Source organism: Oryctolagus cuniculus, chromosome 16, assembly GCF_051225735.1.
Source record: "Oryctolagus cuniculus isolate XC-2025 breed Fujian yellow rabbit chromosome 16, ASM5122573v1, whole genome shotgun sequence".
Lineage (NCBI taxonomy): Eukaryota > Metazoa > Chordata > Mammalia > Lagomorpha > Leporidae > Oryctolagus > Oryctolagus cuniculus.
In genome coordinates this window covers 80,351,066-80,363,835 of record NC_142882.1, presented here as the reverse complement: position 1 = coordinate 80,363,835, position 12,770 = coordinate 80,351,066, and the positions used below count along the sequence as shown (strand labels likewise).

The 12,770-nt window shown below is 41.9% G+C and overlaps 1 protein-coding gene across 4 annotated transcripts; it reads right to left on the bottom strand.

Annotated features, from left to right (window-relative positions):
- Positions 1-1,189: 1,189 nt before the first annotated feature.
- On the bottom strand, positions 1,190-10,905 carry MTERF1 (mitochondrial transcription termination factor 1). Of its 4 annotated transcripts, none has more exons than XM_051852996.3 (4): positions 10,530-10,905; positions 9,998-10,059; positions 6,110-6,241; positions 1,190-4,692 (listed from the first exon to the last, which is right to left on the bottom strand). In XM_051852996.3, exon 4 carries the CDS (start codon positions 4,669-4,671, stop codon positions 3,529-3,531), a length of 1,143 nt encoding a protein of 380 aa, XP_051708956.1. In that variant the 5' UTR covers positions 4,672-4,692; positions 6,110-6,241; positions 9,998-10,059; positions 10,530-10,905; the 3' UTR covers positions 1,190-3,528. The 4 variants fall into 4 exon arrangements, with proteins under 4 accessions (XP_051708956.1, XP_051708957.1, XP_008259973.1 ...); XM_051852997.3 differs by having other exon boundaries at positions 10,559-10,905; XM_008261751.5 differs by lacking the exon at positions 6,110-6,241 and having other exon boundaries at positions 10,530-10,900.
- Between the last annotated feature and the right edge of the window lie 1,865 nt (positions 10,906-12,770).

Here is a 12,770-nt window from a genome sequence, read left to right as displayed (position 1 = left end):
TGCGGCCAGCGCACCGCGCTGATCCGATGGCAGGAGCCAGGTGCTTCTCCTGGTCTCCCATGGAGTGCAGGGCCCAAGTACTTGGACCATCCTCCACTGCACTCCCTGGCCACAGCAGAGAGCTGGCCTGGAAGAGGGGCAACCGGGACAGAATCCGACGCCCCGACCGGGACTAGAACCGGGTGTGCCGGCGCCGCAAGGCGGAGGATTAGCCTAGTGAGCCGTGGCGCCGGCTAAGTTTGATCTCAAATATATGTGGCTATTTCCAAAGTTCATAGAAAATTCACATTATCTTTTCACTCCACTTTCCACAAACCTGGTAAATTATCCTCATATATGTCACAAAGCTATTAATATTTTATCCATGTATAGCTACATTCTGCACAGAAAAACAACAGGATCACCAAAATGTTATTTCTGAGTAATAAGATTATAACATTTTTGTGTGATTTTACATTTTTCTCATTATAAACACAGATTTTTCTTTTCACTAATTACAAAAAATTTTTACAATTCAATTTTTTTTAAGATTTATTTATTTTAAAGGCACAGTTACATAGGGAGAGTGAGAGAGAGAGATCTTTTATCTACTGGTTCACTCCCCTAAATGGCTGCAATGGCCAGGGTGGACCAGGAGTTAGCAAGGAGCCAAGAGCCAGGAGCCAAGAGCTTCCTCCAGGTCTCCCACATGGGTGAAGGGGCCCAAGCACTTGGGCTATTTTCCATTGCTTTCCCAGGCACATCAACAGGGAGCTGGATCAGAAGCGGAGCAGCTGAGACTCCAATTGGCAGCCATATGGAATGCCGGCATTACAGGCAGCAGCTTAACTCATTATACCACAAAGCTAGTCCCCAATTCAATTTTTAAAATAAAGAATCGACTATGCCTCAATCAGACTCAAACCTTAAAGTATGACATGTCAATCTTCCCTGACAGGCGTCATCCACTTGTTTCTCCCAAGTTGTCCCTTCCCAAACCCCCACCACCCAGCAGTCAAGTGCTTTATTCTACTGTTTGCCCAGTCTCCCTGGGCACTTGCAACTACTGTTGGTACACTATTTCTCTACAGCCCAGGCAACAGTCTCACAATGTGCTGACTCCGCCTATCTCTCTCAAGTTCTTTAGTAAGAGTCCAAAGCAATACCTCAGAAAATACTCTACAAACCAGAAGACTTAAAGAAGCACAAGTTTTTAACTACAACAAGAAAATTTATTCCCATCACTACCATATCCATACAATGGAATATTATTTGGCAAATAGGAGTCATTGGTGATATGTGCCACATGGATGAACCTTGAAAACATTAGGCTCACTGAAAAAAGTCAGACTCAAAAGACCACATATTGCATGAGTCCATTTAAATGATATGTCCAGAATATGCATATTTAAGAAGATACACTTTGCTTGGGACTACCAGGGTAGGAGGCAAATAACGGAAATTGATTGTTAACAGGCACCAATTTGGGGGGGGGGGGCACATGTTCTAAAATTAGACTGGGACAATGGTTGTACCCCTGTCAACATTTTTAAAAAGGAAATGTGTATTTAAAATGGTGAATCGCATGGCACATGAATTATCTATCAATAAAACTGGTAAAATACTATTTTAACTTTGTATTACCACTACCATTGAATAAATAGCTATGAGTACTATGTGCAAGGAAGTGACCCTGTTATCACTTTAATCCTACCAGCACTGGAAGATCAATTTTCAGTCTTACAGATGAGAAAACAAGTTCAGTGAAGCTAAAATATTTAAGCAAAGTTAGAGTTACAGATATTTTCCAGATATAGCACTCTACAGAAATGATCCCAAAGCTCAAGAGATAAGTATAATAAAAATATCATTGAATATACAAACAACAATGAGTATACAAACAACCTTAGGAAGGCAAGCATTTTATTTCCATCACTAACAGGCATTATTTTTTTTATTTTGAGGCATCACTGAAAGCAAATAAGGTTTAAGACAGAGCACAGGGGCTAGCGCTGTGGTGTAGCATGTAAAGCTGCCAGCTCAGAGCCAGCATCCCATATGGGCACCGGTTCAAGTCCCAGCAGCTCTACTTCTGACCAGCTCTCTGCTATGGCCTGGGAAAGCAGCAGAAGATGCCCCAAGTCTTTGGGCCCCTGCACCCACGTGGGAAGACCCAGAAGATCCTGGCTCCTGGCTTCAGATCTGCATTGCTCCAGCCATTGCAGCTAACTGGGGAGTGGACCAGCAGATTAAGACCTACCTCCTACCTACCTCTGTGTGTGTGTGTGTGTGTTAACTCTTTCAAATAAATAAAATAAAAATCTTAAAAAAAAAAAAAAAAAAAAGACTGAGCACCATTAGATAACTTAATTCAACATTTACATCCAGAAAAAAAAAATGCCTCTAGAAAATAACCAAAATCATGGGGCCGGCACTGTGGCGCAGAGGGTTAACACCCTGGCCTGAAGCGCCGGTATCCCAATATGGGCACCAGTTCGAGACCCGGCTGCTCCACTTCCAATCCAGCTCTCTGCTGTGGCCTGAGAAAGCAGTAGAAGATGGCCCAAGTGCTTGGGCCCCTGCACCCACGTGGGAGACCAAGAGGAAGCTCCTGGCTCCTGGTTTCAGATCAGCGCAGCTCCAGCCGTTGCGGCCAACTGGGGAGTGAACCATCAGATGGAAGACTCTCTCTCTCTCTCTCTCTCTCTGTCTCTCTGTCTCTCTCTACCTCTCCTCTGTGTGGCTCTTTCAAAAAAAGAATCTTAAAAAAAAAAAAAAAAGACAAAGTAGTGGACCTTTATTCTATCACATCACTGTCTCCTTTTGCCTTTTTTCTTTTAAGGATCCAAATGATTACACTAGCCCACCAAATAAACTCCCCATCTCAAATCTCCCAAACCGAACATTTTAACTTAATCACATATTCAATATAACATAACATATTCACAGTTTCTAGGGATTAAGATATTGATATTTTTATGCTGCCATTATTCTGCCTACCACAATTACTCTTGTATTTTTAAAGAAATCAGGATGTATCCACAGTAAATTGTGGTGGGTAAGGAGTGGGAAGATGTACACTGGTGGGTGCAATGGAGAATGTGGGATGAAAAATACCTATTTTGTCATATTTTTACAATTTTTACTGGCATTAAACTTTGAAGATGAGCCATAATTAGGCACATAACAGAAGAAACAAGCTGTCACTCAAAATTATGAGAGAATACTAAACTACCTAAAGAAACTGTCAATTTTTCAATCTACACAGAAAACGACAAAAGTTTACTTTGTACTTTCTTTCTGTACATTGTTCTGTTAAGGCACTCCATCAGGAACTTGCACTTCATGGCAGCCATGACCTGTATCTCATGATGGGATGTTGCATTTCACATTTGAGCATACCAACCATGAATTTTTATGAACCTACAATACAAAGTATGCATAGGATCATTATGTGTCTGTGATTAATAAACCATATCTCTCCTTTTTAAAAAGCCCATATTCAAATGAAATATAATTACATTAAAAGACTGAAAATTCCCCAGCATTCTATCCATTTAACTTTTTCAATTTAGCTTTATATCTTTTCTGACTCCAAGACAGAAGATTGATATTTGATGTCCTCAAGTCATAGCCAGCATGTATCAGTTCTTTGATTCGGCTTTGTAAAGTACTTATGCTTGAATCTAGAACTCGAGGATTTTCAATTATTTGTGAAATGCTAATTTTTTCTTCTATGAGGCAGTCTATTTTAGCATTAAACTTTTTCTCTGTCAAGAAAATCATATCAGGATAGCTTAAGACAAACTTCTGTACCTCTTCTTCAGTACATCCAAGAGAAAACAGCTTCTCTTTGATATTTGTGTAGTTTCTTTTGGCACAGTCATTGGAGAGGTCTAGGATTTCAGCTCCTGGACCACATATCAGAACCAGCAGTTCCTCACCGTTCAAGTTGAAAGTTGACTGTAAAAATTCAATGTTAGCTTTCACCCGCTTGGTGCTCTGAATTAAGATGAAAGGGTTTTTAGAAATTATCTTCCTGACAAATTCTGCAGGATCATTGTGACCCAAGGACAAACAGACTTCCTGTAAAAGTTTAACCATCTGTTTATTCAGTTCAAGGCTATTGGAGAAGGTACGAGGGGCACTAGTCAACAATCGACAAAGACATTTGCGGGTCAATCCAACTGAGTACAGGAACTTTATATTATTCTCTAAGTTTAGGTTGTTATCGGAGCGAAAAAAGGACTCAGGAGAACGTTCCAAAATATGTACAATTTCAAGGTCTGATGTCATAATCTTCCTCCATATATCCCACCGTTTTGAAAGACTGTCAGGAGTGCGTGTGATGGCCCGTGGATATCGTGATATGATGCTGGCTATCACTTCTTTGCTAGCTCCCTTGGAGAGAAGGAACATCTTCAGGTCCTGCTCATTAGTAACCATCCTATTAAAGACTCCAGGCTGTCGTTTCCTTGCCATGTCAATGTCTACTCCCATCATGAGTAAGTTGTTCAGTAGGTCCTCATTCTCCAAAGGCTGGCCGTCTCCATTATGACACTTTCCACTAAAATGCCTCAATGACACGGATTTAAAGAGAAATTCTACTGAAAATGGAATCATCCAACATCTTGAACCAAAGAGAAAATTAGTTCTCATACACCAGAGGTTTCTTGATGCCATAATGGTCATGGAGCCAAACCTTTTGGAATGCTGTATAATAAAACAAAACATATTGTATAAATGCATGTGTTAAACAGCTAAAATACTATACTGTGACCCTGCAAGCATCATGGTTATTTCAATAAGAAAATACTTAGACCTACAGCTCTTCTGGGGCTGTGGTGACAAATAAGCCATCCACTCACTCACTGCTTCCACTGATTATCTGTGGTCACAAAGTTGCCTCCACTTTTAATACAAGGAAAAGCAGGATGTCACCATCACTGCCCCAAAATTATCCTTTCTTTTATCTTGCTCTTGTAATTTGGCCTTGCCTACCTTGGCCACTCAAAACCAAGTGTCCATCTCTACCTCTGGTTTCCAAACATTTGGCTTACTCCTAAAAACTGATGCTTTCACTTCTGTCTTATCTCCCAAATTCCCAGATCTTTGACATTGCCCTGCCCACAACTAGACTTGTTTCTGGCCTCTGGTTCTCAAACTCTAAACCAGCCTGCAAACCAACACCTCAGACTACCTAGTTTCCATCTTAAATAGCTTTTTCCAGAATCATGATGCCCTTTTGCTATCATTAGAGCAATTCTTGGCTTGTATGAACCTCTGGTCCACAGTTCCTGACCCCAGTCTCACTCAGTCTAGTCAATTGCTCCTTTGGTGTAACAGCAATTCCAAACCCATCTTCATCTTCAAAATGATCTGGTTGAGCTATATAATTTACATAGTCCATTACATGTGGAACTGTGCTGAGGTGGCATGTAAACATTAAAATGTTGCGTTTACCATTCTCCTCACCCCTTCATCATATCACACAAGGCTAACCCAGGGCTGTCTGCACCTGTCTGTGCAGCACTTAACAATGTCCAGCTTCCAACAAGCGACTAAAACCTCAATTATTTCCTTGATTATTTACAAATAAGTATAAAATTATAAACTTTTATATGATTATAACCATACCTACTGGGTATCTCCATTTATAGAATGGATTTTATGAAAAAAGTAACAGAAAAGGTTTTCTTCAGTTATTCAGCCTATCAAAGGATTTGTTCGTAAGTCGCTTGCAGTCTAAGTCATGTAACAGAGCACATGCATTTAAAAAAAAAAAAAAAAACAAAAAAACTCTATTTTCTCCTTTTCAGAATATGTAAGTGTGACAAACTTAGCTCTTGATTTCTAATTACTTACAGTGAAGTCTTACTCGGAGGAGGCATTTCCCTCGTTCCCTCTCCTAATTAAGTATAAAAAGGAAAACAGAGGCCGGCGCCACAGCTCACTAGGCTAATCCTCCGCCTTGCGGCGCTGGCATACCTGGTTCTAGTCCCGGTCGGGGTGCCGGATTCTGTCCCGGTTGCCCCTCTTCCAGGCCAGCTCTCTGCTGTGGCCAGGGAGTGCAGTGGAGGATGGCCCAAGTGCTTGGGCCCTGCACCCCATGGGAGACCAAGAGAAGTACCTGGCTCCTGCCATCGGATCAGCGCGGTGCGCCGGCTGCAGCATGCCGGCCGCGGTGGCCACTGGAGGGTGAACCAACAGCAAAGGAAGACCTTTCTCTCTGTCTCTCTCTCTCTCTAACTGTCCACTCTGCCTGTCAAAAAAAAAAAAAAAGGAAAACAGAGAGATGGCGACAACCCACCACTAACATTTTGGGCACTTACAGTTCCTTCAATATCAATTTCAAAGAAAGCCTTTTTGTGTCTATCCTTTCCCTTGCTCTAATTTTAACAAAACTTTGCATTACTCCTGAAGGCTTAGAACCTTCCTGTGGCTCACATAATCTGCAAACTCTGAAATAATTGAGAAATGATTCCAAAATACAAACTCAAGTAACAGTCCACCTCAAATGCAAAACACTCAAAAGTTAATGTCAAAAACAGAGGCACGTTTTAGATTGATCTGTGCCCTCCTGAGCTCACTATACTATACTTCTTCATAATACCACATATGCTTCCCAAAATGCATGAATTAAGAAACTTAAAAATAACATCTCCTGACTAAATATTCTTTGCCTTGCACACAGCTCAACAGGCTGCTCTTTTCCAGATGCTCAAGAGTGACCTCTACTGGTTAACAGGACAGAACATGGCCTCTGGCTGACCACTGCTTTTTAAAAGAACAGTGTAAATCAATCCAACAGGATGTGGGGAAAAGAAGGAGTAAAACTATGATTTATATTTGTCTCAGCCTTTGAAAATTTCCACTTTTTAAATATGTTTTACAATGTAAACAATATAACAGTAAAGATACGGAATAATCAACAAATAAATACAGAACATATTGGAAGTATATTTATAAACAATTTTTATTGATAGTGCACACACCAAAAAAATTTAGACTACTCCTCCAGACGATGCATTCACCCTCTTATGGTATCAGCATCATGATAAACAAAGCTGAACTTTCAACAGAAATTCTACTAATGATAAACTAAGTAAAAACATTTCACAAAATTCTCAATGAAAAAGTAACAAATCTATTAAGGTTTCTCCTAAATCTGTCACAAGTAGATTTTACATCTTTGTGTAAACTTATTCTCCATGAGACTAACCTCCACATAAATTAACATGCCCAAAATCTGACTATATTTCCCGGCCCCCAAACTACTCCTCCTCTGATTAATGATATCACTTTCACCATCGTAAGAATAACTTGAGAGAAAAATCTAACAGTGAGCTTTGCCTTCATCGTCTTCGGCCTCACCATCAGCAGAATCAGTTATTTTCAGCATCCCTGAAATCCAACCTCTCTACTATTTGTTATTCTCACTCCTGCAAGTCTTCATTCCTCTGTATTACATGTAGAACTGTGCTGAGGTGGCATGTAAACAAACATTAAAATGTTACATTTACCATTCTCCTCACCCCTTCATCATATCACACAAGGTTAACCCAGGGCTGTCTGCACCTGTCTGTGCAGCACTTAACAATGTCCAGCTTCCAGCAAGTGACTAAAACCTCAATTATTTCCTTGATCATTTACAAATGAAGTATAGAATGATAAATTTTCATATGATTATAATCATATAAGCCTGTATTAGCCTTATAACTTGCTTCTCTAACATTAATCACTCAAAACTGCCACCAACTGATTCTTATAAAATAAGATTATGCTTCTCATTCTCTGATTAAAGACCTATTGTAGCTCTCCTCCACAGAGCAAAACCTTCAGGCTGCCTTTCAAGGCCCTCACTGTTGAGTTCTCACTACCTTTCCACTTACCGCTCTTATTCTGAAACCTCACCGTCTGACATCATTGCCTGCAAATCCTCTGACCTACACATCCTTGCCCATTCCAGCTTTTTTTTTCTAGAAAGAACCACCCTTCTGATGCCTACCTATAGCACAAGATCTCACTCAAAAAGACAATCTTCCTTCAAATCTCTAATTTCACCTAAAATACTATTAGTGTGAATCATTTGTTTTATAATAATCTACCACTAAAAATCATAAAATAAGTATTCTGTTTACATAGGAAGAAAAAAGCTGAAATTGGCTTAGAACTGGTTAAGTGGGGCCGGCGCCGTGGCTCAATAGGCTAATCCTCCACCTTGCGGCGCCGGCACACCGGGTTCTAGTCCCGGTTGGGGCGCCGGATTCTGTCCCGGTTGCCCCTCTTCCAGGCCAGCTCTCTGCTGTGGCCAGGGAGTGCAGTGGAGGATGGCCCAGGTGCTTGGGCCCTGCACCCCATGGGAGACCAGGAAAAGCACCTGGCTCCTGGCTCCTGCCATCGGATCAGCGCGGTGCGCCGGCTGCAGCGGCGGCCATTGGAGGGTGAACCAACGGCAAAGGAAGACCTTTCTCTCTCTGTCTCTCTCTCTCACTGTCCACTCTGCCTGTCAAAAATTAAAAAAAAAAAAAAAAAAAAGAACTGGTAAGTGAAACTTGGTCCTGATTATAATACTGAAATGCAATAAATTTACAACCAAAATGGTTTCAGCGGTCTCAGCTGAACCTAAAGTCAATGGTAACTAATAATATCAACAGTTGGTGAAGACAAGTTAATAGGAAACTCCAAAATATTGTTTACTGGAGGGGAATTTGGCATCATGTATCAATCTTAAGTGCTCATATCATATAATACCACATTCCCACTTCTTGAAGACTCTCCAAGGAAATAAAGGGAAAAGAATACACATGTTATGAAAGAAGATACCCATCATAACATTATTTGCTATCACAAAAAAGAACCCCAAGTGGCCAGCAGTAGTACGATTAATAAATTATATATCTTCATGCAATGTAGTATTACAGAGATGCTAAAAAATGAGGCATTCCTATTGCAATAAAATGACAGGCAAGTTATCTTAAGTGACGAACTGCATAACAGTATGAACGGGAAAATATCACTTATATTTAAAAGGGGAGGTGTGAATATATACAGAAAAAGAAGTAGTGGAATAATTGGTATCTCAGAGAATGGGCTAGGTACTACTGGAATATTGGGATTTTATTTAATGAATATGTGTTATTTTTCACACACACACACACACACACACACACACAAAAGATAAGTAGGCCCAGGAGTGCAAACAGCAACAGAAAAAAATATTTTACCTATACCTATTTTTCAATTTTTACCGCAAATAAAGAAACTTCAAAAAATGTCAACAATAGCTGAGCTCCACTCAGCATACTCCTAAACATCTAGTAAGGTGAATAAATATCTAAACAGCCTAAGGTAAGAAGGACCAACTGGGGCCGGCGCTGTGGGCAGCGGGTTAACGCCCCGGCATCCCATATGGGCGCCAGTTCAAGACCTGGCTGCTCCACTTCCGATCCAGCTCTCTGTTAGGGCCTAGGAAAGCAGTAGAAGATGGCCCAAGTGCTTGGGCCTTCGCACATGTGTGGGAGACCCAGAAGCAGCTCCTGGCCCCTGTCTTTGAATCCGCACAGCTCCAGCCGTTGAGGCCAATTGGAGAGTGAACCAGCGGATGGAAGGCTCCTGTCTCCCTCTTCCTTCCCCTCTCTCTCTCTCTGCCTCTACTCTCTCTGTGTAACTCTTTCAAATAAATAAATATTTTTTTAAAAAAGTACCAACTTCCTAAACCCACAAATTTTAAAAATAACTCCATGATTGACTTCAATCTCTCTCTCAGATTGAGGTTTCTCTTCGACCAAAACCATTATCCCGAGGACTAATGTCCGGACGGAACAAAGAGGCAGAAAATCCCCGTACTCCGACTTAGGAGGTCCAAGGAATAAAGAGGATCTGTTACCCTCTGCTCCACAACTGGCCTGTTAAAGTGCCATTAACTGAAATGACCGACCACTGGCTCCGGGGTGGTCGTCTTTCGACCTAGCAAACCAAGTTAAGTGTGGAGATCTTACACTGATGCATTTCTCACCTTATTTGTCTTAAGGAAAGAGTACGTTGCATCCCGTCAGAAAGGCCGGAGAACAGCTGTCGCTAGAAATGGCATTTGAAAAAAGAAGACAAAGTATTGTCAGGACTTTGTAATAGGGGATGGAGATGGACCCCCCAGCTAACACTACATAATGTTCTCGCGAGAGGTACTATCTTGTAAACTAAGCACCTTGCGGACAAACGCCCGCGCACCTTGTGAAAAAGAGGCGGAATCAGGAATATGTTTTGTGAAACCAGGGATAACTGTTTCATCAACATTGCGTTACTGAACCCCCACACAGCAACTGAAAGGCGGGAATTCTAAAATGACAAAATCCGTACGCGCGCCGCCTGTCTTCGCCAGCTGAAGCACAGGGCACGCACTCAGGCGAGTGTGCAACTCAAACCCACAGCCATCACGGGAGGCTCGCTCTAGCCCTCTTCCTGCCTCGAGCGCAGCTCTGCAAAGGCCTGCGCTGTACACCAGACTCAACCCTGACCTGCTGCTAAAAAACAAAGAACAAGTAACCAACCCACTTCGGCAGCAAGACTCAAACCTCACCATGAACCGCTCCTATAAGCGGTAGATGGCTTTTACTTCCGCCCCAGGGTCCAGAGCAAGACGAGCGACGGAAGTGGTGAGAACGGACTTCCTGTCTCTGGCCGCGCACAGAGATGACGTTGCAGCTCACCGCCTCCGCGCGGCCGTGCCTCCGCCCTCGGTAGCCTGAGCAAAGGGCCCGGCAGGGGGCGCCAAGAGACAGCTGTGAGCGCGATGAGTCGCACTCCTGATTTGGGAGTTTGGGAGTGTGGGGGATCCACTGCCTGTCCGATTCTTCCAGTAAGAAGGCCGCTGTTATGAACCTGGTGCATGGGTTTTGCCGCCATGCGAATGCACACCTCAGCGTTCGGTGCAGGAAACGCGCTGTGAACTGTCCCGTATTCTCCTTTCATAAACTATCTTGGAAATCCTTCAGTGTGACTCCCCGTGCGGATTTGGGGAATCAGTTCTAGCATGTTCCGACTCACCTGCTTTCAACTTGAATTCAGTTCTGACTCCTTTGAAACTGTGGCGAGTGTAGGCTTTGTGAAGAACGGAACCGAGATAACCTGCACAGCGGATGAGTGTCCATCACCTTAGGGGCATCACCTTAGGCCTCACCTGCCGGTGGTGGGGTGATGGTGATCCTGGGGCGCCTGAGCTCCACTTCAAGACAAGCCTACCGCACCCTCCAGAAGAAAGTTCGTATCTAGATTAGTGAATTGATCATAAAGCTGCCAGGTCACCTCCCAGAGAAACTGCTGGTTTGATCTTTAGAAAAAGAGAGAGTAGGGGAAGGGAGTGTTCTTGATCTCATCAAAAAAAGTCAGAAGCCTAAGAGAATAGTCTGCATCTTGTCTCTATACCAAGGAAACAATTAAGTGTAATTCTCACTCTTTCTCTGAAATTGCTCCTATCTGGTTCGTTGTCTCTTGTTTTGAGTTAATTTTCTGTTCCCTTGGTTTCTAAGAATAAAAATATATCTTAGGGAGTTTGAATTACTAATAATCAGTCTATCTAATAAGTGAAACTATTTATTGCACTTCCTCAGGGTAGGAAAATAATCCTGAACAACTAGAAATGACTTATTCATACATACAAAATGTATGAATATGTGTATATACACTGCTTTACAAGCAATATAAAACAAGTTTTTTCAAGAATCATAAACTTTAGAGTTTAAAAGTATCTGTGGTTATTTTACAGAGAACGTTGAAACCTTAAGAATAGGAGCCTGCAAGGGAATCAAGGGAATGCATGTCTTACAGCCTCTGAACAGTAAGTCTTTTTTTTGTGTGTGTGTGTGCTTGCTATAGGATTGGATTGCCCCTGTATTGGGTTTCCCCTGATGCCCAATTCAAAATCTCTTCTCATTTACGCCCTTCCTTTCCTGAAAGTTCCACATCTTATGTTGTAACAGTTGGTTCCTGCTTAGGAGAGCTGTTTTGGACCTGAGTCCAAGCTCCTCTGATCAGAACTTACCTCACCAGCATTCCTTCCACCAGCTTTCTCCTACCCCATGCATAACTTTCCCCACACTCCTGATGAAGGAGGCAGATTTCAGTTGTATTTCCTGCCTTCCTTGCTGGTCAGTAATGAATCCTTCCTATTCTCTAAAGATTAGTGTCACAGATTATCACTGTGTGCACAATGGTCAGCAGATTTGCAGTGGATCTGCCTCACTCAGTGACATGCAGCATTGATTAGCAAGAGATGTTGCAGGCTTACTGAGCAGATATCACTTGGTTTTTAGTGACATCTTGTAGGTAAAGGACACTGGTTCTTTGAAAATAAGTTCCATATATTCCATCTAAAGATTTGATTATGAATATATTTAGATGTATATTATAAGATACTGAATGAACCACAATAAAAGTATAATAGTACGTGGTATGTTATCAATTACATTTTTTCTCATATTCTACAGTGATGTTTGAAATGTTGACATTGCCTCCAGGAAGACCACTGAGCACTGCCTTGTTGTCATTTATGACGTATTAGAGTAGAAACTCTATGTTCTTCACTTGTTCATGAACATTTATTGAACACCTGCACATCACAGGCCATGTTTTCAGATTTGGGCTTCTAGTAGGAAACAAGACAGAACCCTTGCCTTCCTAGACCTTTTGTTCAGTGATAGGTCTCACTTAGCCCAACTATCTGCTCTTCTACATGCTCCCTCCCCCCATCTAACTTCCCCAAGACCACAACTGGTCCAAGTCTCTACTGATCA

Coding starts and splice junctions, on each gene's coding strand:
- MTERF1 (XM_051852996.3), bottom strand. CDS start 4,671: ATGACCATTATGGCATCAAGAAACCTCTGGTGTATGAGAACTAATTTT.